Source organism: Aquarana catesbeiana, linkage group LG06, assembly GCF_042186555.1.
Source record: "Aquarana catesbeiana isolate 2022-GZ linkage group LG06, ASM4218655v1, whole genome shotgun sequence".
Classification (NCBI taxonomy): domain Eukaryota; kingdom Metazoa; phylum Chordata; class Amphibia; order Anura; family Ranidae; genus Aquarana; species Aquarana catesbeiana.
The window spans coordinates 29,471,399-29,494,186 of NC_133329.1; the positions used below are offsets into that span (position 1 = coordinate 29,471,399).

Below are 22,788 nucleotides of genomic sequence, written 5' to 3' on the forward strand. Positions count from 1 at the left end.
AGCTGGGCAGCATTAATAACAGAACTTCACACTGAGATATCAGGAGATATCAGGACACAGCACGGGACTAAAACCTCAAGGGATGAGGGAATTTAAACTGGGAAAGTTGGCAAGTAGGAGGCAGCTGCTGTGGGCCCCACAACAATGACAGGGCCCAGAGTAGCTGCCCCTTTTGCCCTGCCTTAAAGACGGCCCTGATTGGACCCTGGGGAAAAATTTTTTCTTGGGCCCTCTCAAATCCACTTATCAACTATTTGCGGGCAGTGCGGGCTCAAGGGGGCAGCTGCCTCGGGCCCAACAACAATGACTGGGCCCTGAGCAGCTGCCCCTTTTTTGGCCTGCGCAATTTAACATGCATTAAGGCAAGTCGCAGAAACAAGACAGAATTATCGGATCATTTACAAGTCACAAATCTTTGTTTGTCTTTTTTCCTCTCAGGAACATTTGACAAGGTCGAGGTTGCTGCAGGTAGGTGTGATATACCGATGCTTTTTTGTTAGAGGATAAACCAAAAAAAAAGGGTGTATGTATGTTGTTATTGGTGTAATAAAAGTTGGGTATTACAATTTTATTTTTTGTTGTCACAAATTGGAATTTTTAAAATGTAATTAATTTTTCTTGTGAAAAAAATATATATGTATAGATAGATCTATATCTATATAGATATATCTATCTATATCTATCTATCGATCTATCGATCGATCTATATATATATATATATATATATATATATATATATATATACATATATAATTTATATCACCAAAAAGAGCTATTAAAATTTATTGTATTTCTATGTCACAAAAAAAAGAGTATTAAAATGTATTTCTGTATATATATTTAAACAGGTCCTGTGGGTGGAATATATGGGGCGGAGCTATATCACATTTATGCTGCCATGCTGGCGTTAGGAAATTTATTTTATATTTGCTGTAACAAAAAAATATTTTTTTACTATTGCAAAAGCAGGGTTATTAAATATCATTTATTTATTTTTTCATTTCACAAAACGTAGATATTAACATTTCAAAAAAGTAAAACAAAAACAACAGTTTTTAATATGGGCTACAAGAATTTTCTCATGTTTTTACAAAGAGTTGGAATATAAAATACTATGATTTTAATGTAGAAAATTGTTATTTTTCAAGTTTTTTTCTCACCAATAAAGTCCCATGGCATAATACATGGTAAAAAAATAAAAAAATAAAAAAATAAAAAAAATAAATAAAAGGATCGGAGTTGGTCTTTAACTTTTTTTTTTTTTCTCCCACCCATCCTACATGATAATTACAGGCCTGCTTGACGTCAATTTTATTTAGTGTTGGAATGAGGTGCCTGTAGCCCTGAGGGGATGGACAGAAATAACGCTGAACTGTCACATCAGCATTCTTTACCGTATTACCATACAATTGTGTTCACTCAACACAGCGAAAGAAATCACTGATCAGTGCCATACCCCATTCCAACTACAGTTTGGACAACTTTTGTTTTTTGTCAACTCTCCAATTTGATTTGTTCCCACTAGTGACCAGAAGAGGTCAGTATTTTGTAGCATTGAAGCCCGAAGTGAACTCACAGATAATTCTGTAAATATGCAACGATATACTGTATAGTATATAAATATGGATCATAGAAGAAGAAAGCCAGTGTTTTTGTTATTTGCTATCCTAACCACTTCAGCACCAGAAGATTCACCCCCCCCCCCCCCACCTTCATGACCAGAGCATTTTTTGCAATTCGGCACTGCGTCAATTTAACTGACAATTGCGCGTTCATGCGACGCTGTACCCAAACAAAATTAATTGTCCTTTTTTTTTTTCCCCACAAATAGAGCTTTCTTTTGGCAGTATTTGATCATCTCTGCAGTTTTTATTTTTTGCGCTATAAACAAAAAAAGAGACAATTTTGAAAAGAAAAAACACAATATTTTGCACTTTTTTGCTATAATAAATATCCCAATTTTTTTTTTTTAAAAAGCAATTTTTTTCCTCAGTTTAGACCGATACGTATTTTTCTACATATTTTTGGTTAAAAAAAAATCACAATAAGCGTATATTGATTGGTTTGGGCAAAAGTTATAGCGTCTACAAAATAGGGGATAGATTTATGGCATTTTTATTATTATTTTTTTTTTTTTACTAGTAATAGCGGCGATCTGCGATTTTTATCGGGGCTGCGACATTATGGCGGACACATCGGACACTTTTGACACATTTTTGGGACCAGTGACATTTATACAGCGATCAGTGCTATAAAAATGCATTGATTACTGTGTAAATGTCACTGGCATGGAAGGGGTGAACACTAGGGGGCGATCAAGGGGTTAAATTTGTTCCCTGTGTGTGTTTTTAACTGTAGGGGGAGGGGACTGACTATAGGAGATGACAGATCGTGGTTCCTAGCTAATAGGAACTCACAATCTCTCCTCCCCTCACAGAACAGGGATGTGTGTGTTTACACACGCACGTCCCTATTCTGCCTCTCGTGCCCGCGATCACGAGTGGCCGTAGATCATCGTGACCTCCGGCCACGCCGCATTGCCACCCCCACAATGCAGTGGGCGCTGTCCCGCTTAAGGGGACCAATGTACAGCTACGATGGTTCACGGGATCGTGCCGACCTACCGCAGTATAATGTCGGTTAACCTCTTCTGGACCGACCCACGCATATATACTACAGCAGGGCGGCTCCCCCTGGGCGAAATCACGTACCTGTACATAATTTCTGGTTCTGGGTCTGGGCCGCGCATGCGCGCGGATGGCAACCTGCTCCCGCTGTGTTTGGACACAGCTAGAGCCAATCAGCGGGTCCGGCGGACCCGATGTTCGCCGGCACCCCGCGGTCAATCCTGAGAGAGGCAGAATCTGTGAACCGATTTGGGGGTGTCATTAACTTTAAAAAAAAAAAAAATAAAATAACTTTACATTGACACCCCCCCCTGGTGACACCCCTGATGGTCCTAGTGGCGTCCCTGGTGGTCCAGTGTGGGCATCCTTAGGAGGGCGTCTGACAGACACGAGTGAGGAGAAGCCGATCACCAGCTCTTCCTATTTACACCATGATCAGCTGTGATTGGACACAGCTGATCACGTGGCAAAAGTAAGTACACCCCTCACATTTCTGTAAATATTTTATTCTTTTCATGTGACAACACTGAAGAAATGACACTTTGCTACAATGTAAAGTAGCGAGTGTACAGCTTGTATAACAGTGTAAATTTGCTGTCCCCTCAAAATAATTCAACACACAGCCATTAATCTCTAAACCGCTGGCAACAAAAGTGAGTACACCCCTAAGTGAAAATGTCCAAATTGGGCCCAAAGTGTCAATATTTTGTGTGGCCACCATTATTTTCCAGCACTACCTTAACCCTCTTGGGCATGGAGTTCACCAGAGCTTCACAGGTTACCACTGGAGTCACATGAAAAGTTAAAATAAAATATTTACAAAACTGTGAGGGGTGTACTCCCTTTTGTGGGATTCTGTATATCATCTATGTATCTATGTATCTATCTCCTTTTGGCCTGAAGTTTAGCTTCCATCCTGCTCCTTTTATGGGTTACACTGTATTATCTAGTTGTCCTATAACTGTGATTTCTCCCCCCTTGTAGAATGTGGCAATCCCCTGGTGGAGAGTCGGATTATGGGCGGGCAGAATACCCAGGATGGTCAGTGGCCATGGCAAGTGAGTCTACGCCTCAACGGACAACACTTCTGTGGTGGATCCCTTATCAGTGAATCCTGGGTGGTCTCCGCTGCCCACTGTATTAAGAGGTTGGTGATGGGAAATGTATTGGCGGGTGAAAACTGTAAAGTTGTGCTGCTGCATATGGCCACAAGTGCAAGTGACATTTTGCTGAGGGCGGTTGTCTAACAACGTGCCCCGCAAAATAAAGTCACAGTGCAAGGGGCCCCGAAAATTAGATTTGAGATTTTTTCTTAATATTCACAAATAAAAAGATGAGTATTCTCAAAACACACTGGAAAATTAAATACGATTTCTGGTGTTATGGCCTTTTAAAATGGCCTGCACAGGGTTAAAAAAAAAAATCCAGCCGTCCATTTTCAGAAGCTTTACCAACGTAGGCAGCAGATTGACCGATTCCGGTAGTTCTCCATTTTTCAAAGTGGTGCTATTACTGCATCAAATTCAAAAATAATGACTTCCAGTGTGTAGATAATTAACCGCTTGACCTCCAGAAGGTTTTACCCCCCCTTAATGATCAGGCCATGTTTTGCTATTCAGCCCTGCGCTACTTTAATTGACAATTGCGTAGTCATTCAACGCTGTACGCAAATTACATATATGTCATTTTTTTCACACAAATAGAGCTTTCTTTTTATTTGATCACCACTGGGTTATTCATTTTTTGCTATATAAACTAATTAATACCAAGATTTTGAAAAAAAAAAAAGTTTTCCTTAGTTTCTGTTATAACATTTTGCAAACAAATAATCTGTCTTCATAAATTTAGACCAAAATGTATTCTGATACACTTCTTTGGTAAAAAAATAACCCAACATCAGTGTATATTATTCAGTCCGTGTGAAAGTTATAGAGTCTACAAACTATGGTATCTATATATATATAAAAATCAAAAATACAGATGTTTCACCAGGCCTGCAGAAACACCACTCAGTGCCAGGTCACTATGCTGATCCCAAACACAGATAGATGTAAACCGATACTAATAGACATTCAAAAGTGCATATATATGAAAAAACATTGCTTTGCAGCTATGTAAATATTCCTAAACATTCATAGATACATAAAAATGATTAGAATCCACTTTGCAGTTATGCAGAGAGGAGACCAAGAAAAAAGAGCAGCTGTCTCAAACAAAATCCATGAATATATTTTTGAACTACACCCTGAACTTTACATCACTACCCTTTACAAGGGACTTTCTCCTAAGGGACTTTCTTTTGCAAAATTTTCCCTTTGCATGTGTTGTTGGCCGCATGTTTTAGCTGATAACTGCTCAACACAAGCGCTGTCTAGTGTGACAATTTAGTCTATATTTAGATCATTTGTAACACAGTGTTTATATCTATATATATATATATTAGGGATAAGCTTCGTGTTCGAGTCGAACCCATGTTCGACTCGAACATCAGCTGTTCGCCCGTTCACCGAATTGCGAACGATATGGGCCGTTCGCGCCAAATTCGTGTGGCGCGTCACGGCCCATAATTCACTGCGGCATCACAGTGCATTGCTGGCTGATGATTGGTCAAGCATGCACTATGACCCGCATGCTTGGCCAATCACAGCGCCGCCTGAACAGAGAGCCGTAATTGGCCAAAGCCAAGGAGGCTTTGGCCAATTATGGCTCAGGGGATTTAGTACACGCCCCACACTATATAAGGCCGCCTACACGGCGGCCCTGTGTAGTGTGTGTTCCGGCGTTCATTGAGAGGGAGAGAGAGACAGACAGTGACATTTGATTTGAGTTAGATAGATTAGGCAGAACAGTCCGTCAGTTAGCTGCACTTACAGTGTATTGTGTATATATATGCATCCCAGGTGTTGCATATATATATATATATACACTGTATTCAGTTTAGCTAGATCCGTTCTTGTTATCTTCCTACTGACAGGCAGGCTTGTCTTGTTACAGTATTTACAGCTACCTGAAGAAAATTACTGGTGTTCTTTTGATCCTATTAGTACCACAGTCAGGCAGCTAGACTATTTACAGTTAGTGTAGTGCGTCCTGCTCACAGTGTTCAGCTAGATACGTTCCTGTTATCTTCCTACTGACAGGCAGGCTTGTCTTGTTACAGTATATACAGCTACCTGAAGAAAATTACTGGTGTTCTTTTGATCCCATTAGTACCACAGTCAGGCAGCTAGACTATTTACAGTTAGTGCAGTGCGTCCTGCTCACAGTGTTCAGCTAAACCTACAAGTTAGTGGGGTGCGTCCTGCTCACAGTGTTCAGCTAAACCTACAAGTTAGTGCAGTGCGTCCTGCTCACAGTGTTCAGCTAGATCCGTTCCTGTTATCTTCTTACTGACAGGCAGGCTTGTCTTGTTACAGTATTTACAGCTACCTGAATAAAATTACTGGTGTTCTTTTGATCCTATTAGTACCACAGTCAGGCAACTAGACTATTTACAGTTAGTGGGGTGCGTCCTGCTCACAGTGTTCAGCTAAAACTACAAGTTAGTGCTGTGCGTCCTGCTCACAGTGTTCAGCTAAAATTACAAGTTAGTGCTGTGCGTCTTGCTCACAGTGTTCAGCTAAACCTACAAGTTGGTGTAGTGAGACCTCTGCACAGTGTTCATCTCAAGCTACAAGTTAGTGCAGTGCGTCCTGCTCACAGTGTTCAGCTAAAACTACAAGTTAGTGCTGTGCGTCCTGCTCACAGTGTTCAGCTAAACCTACAAGTTGGTGTAGTGAGACCTCTGCACAGTGTTCATCTAAAGTTACAAGTTAGTGCAGTGCGTCCTGCTCACAGTGTTCAGCTAAAACTACAAGTTAGTGCTGTGCGTCCTGCTCACAGTGTTCAGCTAAAACTACAAGTTAGTGCTGTGCGTCCTGCTCACAGTGTTCAGCTAAACCTACAAGTTGGTGTAGTGAGAAGTCTGCACAGTGTTCATCTAAAGCTACAAGTTAGTGCAGTGCGTCCTGCTCAGTGTTCAGCTAAAACTACAAGTTAGTGCTGTGCGTCCTGCTCACAGTGTTCAGCTAAACCTACAAGTTGGTGTAGTGAGACCTCTGCACAGTGTTAATCTAAAGCTACAAGTTAGTGCAGTGCGTCCTGCTCACAGTGTTCAGCTAAAACTACAAGTTAGTGTGGTGCGTCCACCTCACAGTGTTCAGCTAAACCTACAAGTTAGTTTTTTGCGAGCTCTGCACAGTGTTCAGCTAAAGCTACCTGTAGAAGGTTGGTGGTGTTCTCATACTACAGGCAAGCAGTTGATTTTGCTAGCTGCAGTATCAGTACATATATATATATATATATATATATATATATATATATATATATATATATATATAATATCCCAGCTTAGTGCAGCTACAGGCCATTAGTATGTCTGGAAGGCCAAGAAGGAGAGGCAGACAGTCACAAGCCAATAAGAGAGGGCAAGCAGGCTCTGTGTCTAGTGCTGGTCATGGAGACGGTGCATCCTCATCAGCACGTGGCCGTGGGACACGCTTGGCCTTTTTTTCAGCAGCTGGCCGTGTTGAGCCGCAACATGCGGAAGACTTGGTCGAGTGGATGACCAAGCCGTCCTCATCCTCCTCATCCTCTCTCACCCATGCCCAGGGTACTTTGTCTGGCAAAGCAGCGGCCTCTTCCCTCGGCTCAATGTCATCAGTGACTCCTTCCCTAGCCCCACCATGTCCTCCTGAGAAGTCCCTCGAACTGTTTGACCACAGTGTTGGGTACATGCTCCAGGAGGATGCCCAGCGTTTGGAAGGCTCTGATGATGATACTGAGCTCGATGAAGGCAGTAACATGAGCACGGACAGAGGGGGTGCCCAAGAAGGACATCAATCTGGCAGTCATGCTCTCCCTGCTGCAGCATACTGCCAGGTTTGCTCCAGTGATGAGGAGGGAGGGGATGATGAAGTCACTGACTCAACGTTGGGCCCTGATAGGAGAGAGGAAGAGGAGGAGGAGGAGGCGGCACATCACCAATGAGGCAGGATGGCCAGGGGCCAGCCTAAGGGCAGCACATTGACTGCATCACACCCCAAAGCTCCACATGTGCAGGGCGCTGCAGTCTCTGCGCGTTATTCAAAAAGTTCTTTGGTGTGGGCCTTTTTTGAGACGAGTGCATCAGATCGCACCACTGCTATTTGCAACATATGTCTCAAGCGTATCTCGCATGGCCAAAACATCTCCCGCTTGGGTAACACTTGCTTGACCAGACATATGTTGACCTGCCATGCAGTTTGTTGGCAAGCGTATCTAAAAGACCCACACCAAAGAACAAAGAGGACCTCTCCTTGCTCCTCATCAGCTGAGATATCCAACCCCACTATACCTTCAGTCCTCTCTGAGACCTGCACTGAGAGGAATGAAGGTGTAGAATTAGGTGTGTCACAGCCAAGTACTTGTGGGCAATCTGCTTTTGGTACACCGACGTCAGATTGTACCAGGCAAATTTCCCTGCCCCAGCTGCTGCACCGCCAAAAGAAGTTTGCTCCCAGCCATCCACATGCACAGCGGTTGAATGCTAGCTTGGCAAAATTGCTAGTACTTCAACTGCTGCCTTTTCAGTTGGTAGACTCTGCCCCCTTCCGTGAGTTTGTGGAATGTGCGGTTCCTCAGTGGCAGGTACCCAAACGCCACTTTTTCTCACGGAAGGTGATTCCGGCTCTCTACCGGCATGTGGAAGGCAATGTCCATGCCTCGCTGGACAGGGCGGTCAGAGGTAAGGTGCATATTACCACTGACTCATGGTCCAGCAGGTATGGACAGGGACGTTACCTAAGTTTCACGGCGCATTGGGTGACTCTGCTGGCAGCTGGGAAGGATGCAGGACAAGGTGCAGTAGTGTTGGAGGTTGTTCCGCCACCACGCCTCCAAAATGCTAATGATTGTGACACACCTCTCTCCTCCACCCCTCCTCTTCTTCTTCCTCCATGGCCTCTTCCTGTGCTTTGTCCTCGGAACCAGCGGTGCTCCGTAGCCGTTCAAGGGGCTACTCAAGTACGCAGGCCAAAAGATGCCATGCGGTGCTTGAGCTGGTGTGCTTGGGGGACAGGAGCCACACTGGGGCAGAGGTTCTGTCAGCTCTGCAGGGGCAGGTTCAGAGGTGGTTGACGCCACGCCAACTTAAGGCAGGAATGGTGGTTTACGACAATGGCACCAACCTCCTCTCTGCCCTCCGACAGGGACAAATGACCCATGTGCCCTGTTTGGCTCAGGTCCTTAACTTGGTGGTGCAGCGGTTCTTGGGCAGGTACCCGGGCTTACAGGATGTCCTGAGGCAGGCCAGGAAAGTCTGTGTGCATTTCCGCCGGTCATATAATGCCAGTGCTCGGCTGACGGACCTCCAAAAGGAGTTTAACCTGCCCAAGAACCGCCTAATCTGTGACATGCCCACCAGGTGGAACTCAACGTTGGCCATGCTGCAGCGGCTGCACACACAGCAGAGGGCCATCAATGAGTACCTGTGCGACTATGGCACCAGGACAGTGTCAGGGGAGCTTGGTTTTTTTTCCCCACGCCAGTGGGCCATGATCAGGGATGCATGCACTGTCCTGTCACCATTTGAGGAGGCCACGAGGATGGTGAGCAGTGACAGTGCATGCATCAGTGACACTGTCCCCCTTGTCCACCTGTTGGAGCACACGCTGCGTGGAATAATGGACAGGGCACTTGAGGCAGAACAGAGGCAGGAAGAGGAGGACTTCCTTAGCTCTCAAGGCCCCCTTTATCCAGACAGTGTTCCTGCGTGCCCGCCGATCACACAGGAAGAGGAGGAGGAGGAGGAGGAAGATTGTGTCAGTATGGAGGTGGAGCCTGGCACTCAGCATCAGCAGCTGTCTTTAAGGGATCAGTCCCAAGAAACACATGGACTTGTACGTGGCTGGGAGGAGGTGGCTGCGGACCATGTCGTCCTTAGTGACCCAGAGGACTCCGGACCGAATGCCTCAGCAAACCTACGCTGCATGGCCTCCCTGATCCTGCAAAGCCTGCGTAAGGATTCTCGTATTCGTGGTATCAAGGAGAAGGACCAATACTGGCTGGCAACCCTCCTTGATCCACGTTACAAGGGTAAGGTTGCGGACCTTATCTTGCCATCGCAGAGGGAGCAGAGGATGAAACATCTTCGGGAGGCCTTGCAAAAAGGTCTGTGCAACGCGTTCCCAGAGACTGGGAGGTTACAAACTCCTGTTTCTGGACAACGTGTTGCTGAGGCTTCGGTCAGTCAAGGAAGGAGCGGTGGAGAAGGTGGCCGTCTGACCGATGCGTTCAGACAATTTTTTGGTCCGCAGCCCCAAGGTATGATCGGTTCCAGCAACCATCGCCAGCGTCTGTTTTACATGGTGCAGGAATACCTAGGGGCAAGATCAGACTTGGACACCTTTCCCACCGAAAATCCTCTGAGTTACTGGGTCTTGAGGATGGATCACTGGCCAGAGCTTGCACAGTATGCAATTGAGCTACTGGCCTGTCCTGCATCCAGCGTTCTTTCGGAACGCACATTAAGTGCTGCTGGAGGCGTGGTAACCGATCACAGGGTGCGTCTGTCCACCGACTCGGTCGATCGACTGACCTTCATAAAAATGAATCAGTCTTGGATCACCACCAGCTACCAAGCACCTGATGCTGATGTAACCGAATAATTTTTTTTAAAATCTCAGATCCCTTCAAAGACTGCCTATGCTGATGCTGAGTGACTATCCCTGAGTAATTATCCTCTTCCTCCTCAATCATCACGCTGATAGCTTGTAAGAAAATTTTTGGTTCTGGGAGCCACCACCAGTGCCTAAGGCCCAACTAGAGTGTCTGTGAGGGGTTGCAGTGTTGTGGCACCAGCACCAGTGCCTAAGGCCCAATTTTTCTGCCCCTGTTTAACAGGGGCGTGTAATTACAATTTTTGATGCAATACTTTGCTGCAGGGCTCGTTCCTGCATTCCAACTAGAGTGTCTGTGAGGGGTTGCAGTGTTGTGGCACCACCACCACCACCACCACCAAAGGCCCAATTTTTCTGCCCCTGTTCAACAGGGGCATGTAATTACAATTCTTGATCTAATATTTCACAGCAGGGCCCATTTCTGCACCCACCAAGAGCGAGTGAGGACTTACAGTGTTGTGGCACCAGCACCACCACCACCACCAAAGGCCCAGTTTTTCTGCCCCTGTTCCACAGGGGCATGTATTTACAATTCTTGATCTAATATTTCACAGCAGGGCCCTGTGAGGGCTTACAGTACGTTGTTGTGGCCACAACAACACCTAAGGCCCAAATTTCTGCTGAGTATATAGGGCAGGCCCCTACTTTCAAACATCTAACTTACAAACGACTCCTACTTGCAAATGGAAGGAGACAACAGGAAGTGAGATGAAATCTACCCCTAGGAAGGGAAATTCTCTCCTGTAAGAGTTATTATGGGAAAAACATTTCTCCTTTCCACTGATGCTTTCCAATCCTTGTTCCACAAAAAACCCCAAATTCTCAAAAAACATTTGTTATTGGGACAAAAAGTGAGGTGAAATCTTCTAAAGAGGAGGAAAGACAGCAAAACAAATAGAAAGACACATAGCGGAGGAGAGCCAAAAAAATCCCAAGAAATTCTTTAAGTATATAAACAGTAAAAAAGGGAGGACAGACCATATTGGCCCCATAAAGAATGAGGAAGGACATCTGGTTACAAAGGATGGGGAGATGGCAAAGGTATTGAATTTATTCTTCTCCTCAGTATTCACGAGTGAATCGGGGGGCTTCAGTAACCAAAACTGCAGTGTTTATCCTCATGACACAACACAGGAAGCACCTACATGGTTAACAGAGGACGGAATTAAAATTAGACTTGAAAAACTTAACATTAATAAGTCACCGGGACCAGATGGCTTGCATCCGAGGGTACTTGGGGAACTCAGTCAGGTGATTGCCAGACCGTTGTTCCTAATTTTTACAGACAGTCTATTGACTGGAATGGTACCAGCTGATTGGAGAAAAGCCAATGTAGCACCGATATTTAAAAAGGGCCCAAAATACATCCCTGGGAATTACAGACCAGTTAGCCTAACATCAATAGTATGTAAACTCTTGGAGGGGATGATAAGGGACTATATACAAGATTTTAGTAATAAGAACGATATCATTAGCAGTAATCAGCATGGATTCATGAATAATCGTTCTTGCCAAGCCAATCTACTAACCTTCTATGAGGAGGTGAGTTGCCATCTAGATAAAGGAAGGCCCATAGACGTGGTGTATCTGGATTTTGCAAAAGCATTTGACACAGTTCCCCATAAACGTTTACTGTACAAAATAAGGTCCGTTGGCATGGACCATAGGGTGAGTACATGGATTGAAAACTGGCTACAAGGGCGTGTTCAGAGGGTGGTGATAAATGGGGAGTACTCGGAATGGTCGGGGTGGGTAGTGGGGTTCCCCAGGGTTCTGTGCTGGGATCAATCCTATTTAATTTGTTTATAAACGATCTGGAGGATGGGATAAACAGTTCCATCTCTGTATTTGCAGACGATACTAAGCTAAGCAGGGCAATAACTTCTCCGCAGGATGTGGAAATCTTGCAAAAAGACCTGAACAAATTAATGGGGTGGGCGACTACATGGCAAATGAGGTTCAATGTAGAAAAATGTAAAATAATGCATTTGGGTGGCAAAAATATGAATGCAATCTATACACTGGGGGGAGAACCTCTGGGGGAATCTAGGATGGAAAAGGACCTGGGGGTCCTAGTAGATGATAGGTTCAGCAATGGCATGCAATGCCAAGCTGCTGCTAATAAAGCAAACAGAATATTGGAATGCATTAAAAGGGGATCAACTCCAGAGATAAAACGATAATTCTCCCGCTCTACAAGACTCTGGTCCGGCCGCACCTGGAGTATGCTGTCCAGTTCTGGGCACCAGTCCTCAGGAGGGATGTACTGGAAATGGAAGGGCAACAAAGCTAATAAAGGGTCTGGAGGATCTTAGCTATGAGGAAAGGTTGCGAGCACTGAACTTATTCTCTCTGGAGAAGAGACGTTTGAGAGGGGATATGATTTCAATTTACAAATACCGTACTGGTGACCCCACAATAGGGATAAAACTTTTTCGCAGAAGAGAGTTTAATAAGACTCGTGGCCACTCATTACAATTAGAAGAAAAGAGGTTTAACCTTAAACTACGTAGAGGGTTCTTTAATGTAAGAGCGGCAAGGATGTGGAATTCCCTTCCACAGGCGGTGGTCTCAGCGGGGAGCATTGATAGCTTCAAGAAACTATTAGATAATCACCTGAATGACCGCAACATACAGGGATATGTAATGTAATACTGACACATAATCACACACATAGGTTGGACTTGATGGACTTGTGTCTTTTTTCAACCTCACCTACTATGTAACTATGTAAATGTCACAGGGGTGATAACCCTTCCCTATGTTTTCCAAAAAGCTTAAAAAAGATTTTTTGGCTGGAGCTAAACACGTTAAAAATGTACCCGTTCAAAATTACAAACAGATTCTACTTAACAACAAACCTACAGTCCCTGTCTTGTTTGCACCGCCTGTATACTGCTGTTCAGAGTATATAGGGCCTGGTGGCCCCACACCTTTCCTTATTTTAATTTGGGTGCGGGGTTCCCCTTAAAATCCATACAAGACCCAAAGGGCCTGGTAATGGACTGGGGGGTACCCATGCCGTTTGTCTCACTGATTTTCATCCATATTGCCAGGACCCGACATGACATTAAACCCGCAAGCAGTTTTAAATGAGATTTTTTCCTTTAAAAATGACATTTGGTGCAGGGACTGTTCTAAACATGGGAAACACGCGTCACTTTACAGGCATACTATAGACACCCCCCAGGTACGATATTTAAAGGAATATTTATCTTTTTTTTTTTTTACTTTAAGCATCATTAAAATCACTGCTCCCGAAAAAACGGCCGTTTTTAAAAGTTTTTTTTGCATTGATACATGTCCCCTGGGGTAGGACCCGGGTCCCCAAACCCTTTTTAGGACAATACCATGCAAATTAGCCTTTAAAATGAGCACTTTTGATTTCTAACGTTCGAGTCCCATAGACGTCAATGGGGTTCTAACGTTCGTGCGAACTTTCGGTCCGTTCGCAGGTTCTGGTGCGAACCGAACCGGGGGGGGGTGTTCGACTCATCCCTAATATATCTATTTATCTATCTATCTATCTATCTATCTATCGATAGATAGATATAGATATATATATATATATATATATATATATATATATATAGATATATATGCACACTATAATACCAAAAGTATTGGGACACCTGCCTTTACACACACACGAAATGTAATGGAAATCCCAGTCTTAAGCCTCGTACACACGATCAGATTGTTGGCCAACAAAGCGTCAGACTTTTGTCCGAAGGGCGTGTGCCGGGATCTTGTCTTGCATACAAACGGTCCACAATTGTCGGCCAACAAACACGAACGTAGTGACGTACTACATTTTCAGCTCTTGGGCTCCACCCTTTGGGCACCTTCTGCTAATGGAGTGTTTTATGAGCGTCGATTCCGAGCAATGCGTGTTTGTACTTTCGACTTTTGTGTGACGGACTTGTGTACACACGATAGGAAAATCTGACCACAGACCGTTGCCTGACGAAAATTTACTAGCCTGCCATCCAACATTTGTTGGCGGAAAGTTGGACAGCAATTGTCAAAAGGAGCGTACTAACGGTCGGATTTTAGACCAACAGTCTGTCATCACACAATTCCCTGCCAACAATCCGATCGAGTGTACGAGGCTTAAGTCCGTAGGGTTCAATATTGAGTTGGCCCACCCTTTGCAGCTATAAAAGCTTCATCTCTTATGGGAAGGCCGTCCACAAGGTTTAGGAGGGTGTCTATGGGAATGTTTGACCATTCTTCCAGAAGTGCATTTGTGAGGTCAGGGCGAGGTTGAGGTCAGGCCTGGCTCGCAGTCTCCACTCTATTTCATTCCAAATGGGTTCTATGGGGTTGAGTTCAGGACTCTGTGCAGGCCAGTCAAGTTCCTCCACCCCAAACTCGCACATCCATGTCTTTATGGATCTTGCTTTGTGCACTGGTGGGCAGTCATGTTGGAACAGGAAGGGGCCATCCCAAAACTGTTCCCACAGAGTTGGGAGCATGAAATTGTCCTAAATGTCTTGGTATGCTGACGCCTTAAGAGTTCCCTTCACTGGAACTAAGGGGCCAAGCCCAACCCCTGAAAGACAAACCCCACACCATAATCCCCCCTCCATCAAATGTTTTGCACCAGTGCACAAAGCGAGGTCCATAAAGACATGGATGAGCGAGTTTGGGGTGGAGGAACTTGACTGGCCTGCACAGAGTCCTGACCTTAACTCGATAGAACACCTTTGGGATGAATTAGAGCGGAGACTGCAAGCCAGACCTTCTCGTCCAACATCAGTGCCTGACCTCACAAATGCGCTTCTGGAAGAATGGTCAAACATTCCCATAGACACACTCCTAAACCTTGTGGATGGTCTTCCCAGAAGAGTTGAAGCTGTTATAGCTGCAAAGGGCGGAGCCAACTCAATATTGAACCCTACAGACTAAGACTGGGATGTCATTAAAGTTCATGTGTGTGTAAAGGCAGGCGTCCCTCAATATTGAACCCTACGGACTAATACCTCGTACACACGATCAGATTTGTGGACCACAGTTCATCCGTTTATTTGTGGCATGCTAGTCTCATGTTGAAAGTGAAAAGCTTACTCACCAATACGAAAAATCTCGTACGACAGAATAAAACATCAGAAGTGACGTCATGCGTTGAATAGTTTTGTATGTATTCTTTTATTTATGGGCATGCGTAGACTTGCTCTTACGATTCGCAGGAAAACCGTACTAATTAAACGGAAATCGGATGTTGAGTTTACGTACAGCAAAAATTGTATAGTCTGCACATCCAGCTTCAGATGTCGAAAGCACCATACTAATGATCTGAAAATCGTCAGGTCGTTCGTCGAACGAAATTTTAATTTCAATTTTCGTATGGTGTGTACGGGCCTTAAGACTGGGATGCCATTCAAGTTCATGTGCGTGTAAAGGCAGGCGTCCCAATACTTTTGGAAATATAGTGTATTTTATGTCTTTCATGCTTGGAGTACTTATACTACTATAAATGTTGATTACATTGTTTTTCCTTTTTATTTTTGTTGTTTTTTTATCATTACAGTACTGTGACGACCTCCACACTCACCGTCCACCTGGGCTCCTATCAACTTTCCAATCCAAATTCACATGAGATTTCTGTTAGGGTCAAAACCATTGTAAAAAATCCCAATTATACAAATGTGGGCTCGTTGGGGGACATCAGCCTCATAGAGCTGGAGACTCCGGTCAACTATACCGCGTTCATCCTACCAGTGTGTCTTCCAACTGCCGATGTGGACTTCCCGATGGGCCTGAACTGCTGGGTCACTGGCTGGGGCAACATCAGATCTGGAGGTAGGTTCTAAATTTTCGTTGTTACATACAGGGATTTTTTTTCAGCTGGAACTTGGTGGAACTCAGTTCCGCTACCTCTGGCCTCCTGCATCTTGCTCACCACTATCACTTGTAAACACAGAAGTCCGGCTTCTGTGTTGACCACTGTGATAGCTTGTCTCCAACAGATCTGCAGAGTGCAGGATGGGATCAAGGGAGACGCAAGTGCACGGGTTCCTTTGTGGATGCTGACACCCCCACTAGATGAACTCCAAGCGAGGGAGGAGGTGCCACCTACAGGGGGGTACTAAAGCCGGCTGGGTGCTTCAGATTAATACAGCAACAAAAATAAGACATATGGACGATGGTGGAGCTTTTAAGAAGGAGGGAAGTTTGCATGCAGAGGTCAGAGCTGAAGAGGGGTGAAAGTCAGATGTGGATGGGGGATGCAGAGGTGAGCAGTTGTGGAAGAAAGCTGTACTCTGCACTCTATGTGTAGCGCACTCCTGATCTCTGCACTCTGTGTGTAGCGCACTCCTGATCTCTGCACTCTATGTGTAGCGCACCCCTGATCTCTGCACTCTATATGTAGCGGACTCCTGATCTTTGCACTCTATATGTAGCGCACCCCTGAACTCTGCACTCTGTGTGTAGCGCACTCCTGATCTCTGCACTCTGTGTGTAGCGCACTCCTGATCTCTGCACTCTGTGTGTAGCGCACTCCTGATCTCTGCACTCTATGTGTAGCGCACTCCTGATCTCTGAACTCTGTGTGTAGCGCACTCCTGATCTCTGCACTCTGTGTGTAGCGCACTCCTGATCTCTGCACTCTGTGTGTAGCGCACTTCTGATCTCTGCACTCTGTGTGTAGCGCACTCCTGATCTCTGCATTCTATGTGTAGCGCACTCCTGATCTCTGCACTCTGTGTGTAGCGCACTCCTGATCTCTGCACTCTGTGTGTAGCGCACTCCTGATCTCTGCACTCTGTGTGTAGCGCACTCCTGATCTCTGCACTCTGTGTGTAGCGCACTCCTGATCTTTGCACTCTGTGTGTAGCGCACCCCTGAACTCGGCACTCTATATGCAGCGCACTCCTGAACTCAGCACTCTATGTGTAACGCACCCCTGAACTTGACACTCTATGTGTAGCGCACCCCTGAACTCGGCACTCTATTGTAGCGCACCCCTGAACTCGGCACTCTATTGTAGCGCACCCCTGAACTCGGCCCTCTATATGCAGCGCACCCATGAACTCAGCACTCTATGTGTAACGCACCCCTGAACTTGGTACTCTATGTGTTCCTTGATCATCCGATCGAGGGCGAATACTGCTGTGTAAAATGTAAGCACATTGTTTCCCTGGAAGCCCAGGTTCTGAATCTGGGGAAGCAACTGTCAGCACTGAGAAGTCCCTCCATACTAAAGGTGAGCCAGGAACGTACACGGCAGGTGCCGGCAGGGGCCAGCACAGAGGCGGGTGGAGACAAAGAGGTGCAGGCACTAGCAAAGAGTAGATGGGTGACAGTCAGGAGGGGTAGAGGGGGAAGTGCCAGGGAGGCCGATCCAGGACTGGAGCATCCCAATAAGTACACTCCATTGAGTGACATTGGTGTAACCAGTCAGGGACCAGCACTGCTGGAGATGAGGGACTCTCCTAGCTGCCGGGGGAAGAACTCCTCCAGTGAGAGTGGGGGGGCAGCAAAGGGAAAGGAAAGACAGATTCTGGTGGTAGGGGACTCAATTCTTAGAAGGACAGAGAGGGCAATCTGTAACCAAGACCTGAAGCGCCGAACAGTATGTTGTCTACCGGGCGCTTGGGTTCGGCACATCACGGATCTTGTGGACAGATTACTGGGAGGGGCTGGGGAAGACCCGGCTGTCATGGTGCACGTTGGCACCAATGACAAAGTCAGAGGCAGATGGAGTGTCCTAAAGAACGATTTTAGGGACTTAGGAGCTAAATTGAGGAAAAGGACCTCCAAGGTAGTGTTCTCAGGAATACTACCGGTACATCGAGCCACACCAGAGAGGCAGAGGGAGATTAGGGAAGTAAACAAGTGGCTGAAGAGCTGGTGTAGTAAGGAGGGGTTTGGGTTCCTGGAGGACTGGGCCGACTTCTCAGTCGGTAACCGGTACTATAGAAGGGACGGACTGCACCTAAATGAGGAGGGTGCAGATCTGCTGGGAATGAAGATGGCCAAAAAGTTAGAGGGGTTTTTAAACTAGGCGATGGGGGGGAGGGTCCAGAGACAGTGATAGCCAGCGCGGAAGATATTCCAGAGGGTAGTATTGGGGGCATTAGTGGTAGGTTAACCAAAGCACAAAAACACAAGGTGAGTATAGTAGCAAGTCCAAGTTGCAATCTTGAAACACCCAATACGAGGACAATATGCGACCGGTCTAAACTATGTGGCATGTTCACCAATGCCAGGAGCCTGGCGGACAAGATGGGTGAACTAGAGATACTGTTGTACGAGGAGGATTTGGATTTTGTGGGAATTTCAGAGACCTGGTTCAACAGCTCTCATGATTGGCTGGCAAACATTCAAGGGTATACCCTATACCGCAAGGATAGAGAGGGTAAAAAAGGGGGAGGGGTATGCCTATATATCAAGAATAATGTACAAGTGAATGTGAGAGATGACATCACTGAGGGGGCTAGGGAGGAGGTGGAATCTTTATGGGTAGAGCTCCAAAGGGATGAAGCTAAGGGGAAAATAATACTGGGAGTATGCTATAGGCCCCCTAACCTGAGGGAGGAAGTGGAGACGGATCTCCTATCACAAATTGGATTAGCAGCAAGGATGGGAAGTGTTATCATAATGGGGGATTTTAATTATCCAGACATAGACTGGGCGGAGGGAACCGCGCATTCATTTAAGGCTCGCCAGTTCCTTAATGTCTTGCAGGACAATTTTATGGGTCAGATGGTAGACGCACCAACTAGAAATAAAACATTACTAGATCTACTGATTACCAACAATACAGACCTGATAACAGATGTGGAAATACGGGGCAATTTAGGTAACAGCGATCACAGGTCAATTAGTTTCAGTATAAATCACACAAATAGGAGACATGAAGGGAACACAAAGACACTGAATTTCAAAAGAGCCAACTTCCCTAAACTACAAACCTTGCTAAAAGGCATAAATTGGGACAAAATATTAGGAACAAAGAATACAGAGGAGAGATGGGTTTGCTTTAAGAGCATATTAAATAAGGGCATTAGCCAATGTATCCCATTGGGTAATAAATTTAAAAGAGCGAACAAACATCCTGGATGGCTTAACTCCAATGTAAAAATGCATATAAAAGCAAAGGAGAAGGCCTTCAAAAAATACAAGGTTGAGGGATCATCCACAGCATTCAGAATTTATAAAGAATGCAATAAGAAATGTAAGGGTGCAATTAGGATGGCTAAGATGGAACATGAAAGACACATAGCGGAGGAGAGCAAAAAAAATCCCAAGAAATTCTTTAAGTATGTAAACAGTAAAAAAGGGAGGACAGACCATATTGGCCCCATAAAGAATGAGGAAGGACATCTGGTTACAAAGGATGGGGAGATGGCAGAGGTATTGAATTTATTCTTCTCCTCAGTCTTCACGAGTGAATCGGGGGGCTTCAGTAACCAAAACTGCAGTGTTTATCCTCATGACACAACACAGGAAGCACCTACATGGTTAACAGAGGACGGAATTAAAATTAGACTTGAGAAACTTAACATTAATAAATCACCGGGACCAGATGGCTTGCATCCGAGGGTACTTAGGGAACTCAGTCAGGTGATTGCCAGACCGTTGTTCCTAATTTTTACAGACAGTCTATTGACTGGAATGGTACCAGCTGATTGGAGAAAAGCCAATGTAGCACCAATATTTAAAAAGGGCCCAAAAAACATCCCTGGGAATTACAGACCAGTTAGCCTAACATCAATAGTATGTAAACTCTTGGAGGGGATGATAAGGGACTATATACAAGATTTTAGTAATAAGAATGATATCATTAGCAGTAATCAGCATGGATTCATGAAGAATCGTTCTTGCCAAACCAATCTATTAACCTTCTATGAGGAGGTGAGTTGCCATCTAGATAAAGGAAGGCCCGTAGACGTGGTGTATCTGGATTTTGCAAAAGCATTTGACACAGTTCCCCATAAACGTTTACTGTACAAAATAAGGTCTGTTGGCATGGACCATAGGGTGAGTACATGGATTGAAAACTGGCTACAAGGGCGTGTTCAGAGGGTGGTGATAAATGGGGAGTACTCAGAATGGTCAGGGGTGGGTAGTGGGGTTCCCCAGGGTTCTGTGCTGGGACCAATCCTATTTAATTTGTTCATAAATGACCTGGAGGATGGGATAAACAGTTCCATCTCTGTATTTGCAGACGATACTAAGCTAAGCAGGGCAATAACTTCTCCGCAGGATGTGGAAATCTTGCAAAAAGACCTGAACAAATTAATGGGGTGGGCGACTACATGGCAAATGAGGTTCAATGTAGAAAAATGGAAAATAATGCATTTGGGTGCCAAAAATATGAATGCAATCTATACACTGGGGGGAGAACCTCTGGGGGAATCTAGGATGGAAAAGGACTTGGGGGTCCTAGTGGATGATAGGCTCAGCAACGGCATGCAATGCCAAGCTGCTGCTAATAAAGCAAACAGAATATTGGCATGCATTAAAAGGGGGATCAACTGCAGAGATAAAACGATAATTCTCCCGCTCTACAAGACTCTGGTCCGCCCGCACCTGGAGTATGCTGTCCAGTTCTGGGCACCAGTCCTCAGGAGGGACGTACTGGAAATGGAGCGAGTACAAAGAAGGGCAACAAAGCTAATAAAGGGTCTGGAGGATCTTAGTTATGAGGAAAGGTTGCGAGCACTGAACTTATTCTCTCTGGAGAAGAGACGCTTGAGAGGGGATATGATTTCAATTTACAAATACTGTACTGGTGACCCCACAATAGGGATAAAACTTTTTCGCAGAAGAGAGTTTAATAAGACTCGTGGCCACTCATTACAATTAGAAGAAAAGAGGTTTAACCTTAAACTACGTAGAGGGTTCTTTACTGTAAGAGCGGCAAGGATGTGGAATTCCCTTCCACAGGCGGTGGTCTCAGCGGGGAGCATTGATAGCTTCAAGAAACTATTAGATAATCACCTGAATGACCGCAATATACAGGGATATGTAATGTAATACTGACACATAATCACACACATAGGTTGGACTTGATGGACTTGTGTCTTTTTTCAACCTCACCTACTATGTAACTATGTGTAGCGCACCCCTGAACTCAGCACTCTATTGTAGCGCACCCCTGAACTCGGCACTCTATATGCAGCGCACCCCTGAACTCGGCACTCTATATGCAGCGCATCCCTGAACTTGGCACTCTATGTGTAACGCACCCCTGAACTCGGCACTCTATATGCAGCGCACTCCTGAACTCAGCACTCTATATGCAGCGCACCCATGAACTCAGCACTCTATGTGTAACGCAGCCCTGAACTCGGCACTCTATTGTAGCGCACCCCTGAACTCGGCCCTCTATATGCAGCACACCCGTGAACTCAGCACTCTATGTGTAACGCACCCCTTAACTTGGCACTCTATGTGTAGCGCACCCCTGAACTCGGCACTCTATTGTAGCGCACCCCTGAACTCGGCCCTCTATATGCAGCACACCCGTGAACTCAGCACTCTATGTGTAACGCACCCCTTAACTTGGCACTCTATGTGTAGCGCACCCCTGAACTCGGCACTCTATTGTAGCACACACCTGAAAATGGCACTCTATATGCAGCGCACCCCTGAACTTGGCACTCTATGTGTAGTGCACCCCTGAACTCAGTACTCTATATGTAGCACACTCTTAAACTCTGCACTCTATATGTACCACACCCCTTAACTCTGCACTCTATATGTACCACACCCCTGAACTCTGCACTCTATATGTACCACACCCCTGAACTCTGTACTCTATATGTACCACACCCCTTAACTCTGCACTCTATATGTACCACACCCCTGAACTCTGCACTCTATATGTACCACACCCCTGAACTCTGCACTCTATATGTACCACACCCCTGAACTCTGTACTCTATATGCAGTGCACCCCTGAACTCTGCATTCTATATGTACCAAACCCCTGAACTCTGCACTCTATATGTACCACACCCCTGAACTCTATATGTACCACACCCCTGAACTCTGCACTCTATATGCAGCGCACCCCTGAACTCGGCACTCTATATGTACCACACCCCTGAACTCTGCACTCTATATGCAGCGCACCTCTGAACTTGGCACTCTATATGCAGCGCACCCCTGAACTCTGCACTCTATATGCAGCACACCCCTGAATTCTGCATTCTATGTGTAGCACACCCCTGAACTCTGCACTCTATATGTAGCACACCCCTGAACTCTGCATTATATATACAGTTTTTTGTTTTTTTTGTTTTGTTGTTTTTTTTATATTTCTATCTTTTGTTTGGAGTTTCTGTGCTTGGAGCATACTCACTGTGCGATCCCAGCAAAGGGAATGAGTTGTTATAGACAGATCTCAGCCTCTAGTCATGAGTAGGAGCTGGTGGGATGGGCCCCTGTTCGTGTGACCACTTTGACAGCCAATCACATCGGTCACGTGATTTAGAAGTCCATCCCAC

The 22,788-nt window shown here is 45.4% G+C and overlaps 1 protein-coding gene across 1 annotated transcript in view; it reads left to right on the plus strand.

Moving 5' to 3' along the window:
- LOC141147924 (serine protease 27-like) overlaps positions 1-22,788 on the plus strand; it is a 49,488-nt gene that overhangs the window by 21,615 nt on the left and 5,085 nt on the right. The window contains exons 2-4 of the mRNA XM_073635082.1: positions 439-468; positions 3,612-3,774; positions 15,858-16,129. Of these exons, the coding sequence (XP_073491183.1) occupies positions 439-468; positions 3,612-3,774; positions 15,858-16,129 (465 nt within the window). The remainder of the gene's footprint in view (positions 1-438; positions 469-3,611; positions 3,775-15,857; positions 16,130-22,788) is intronic.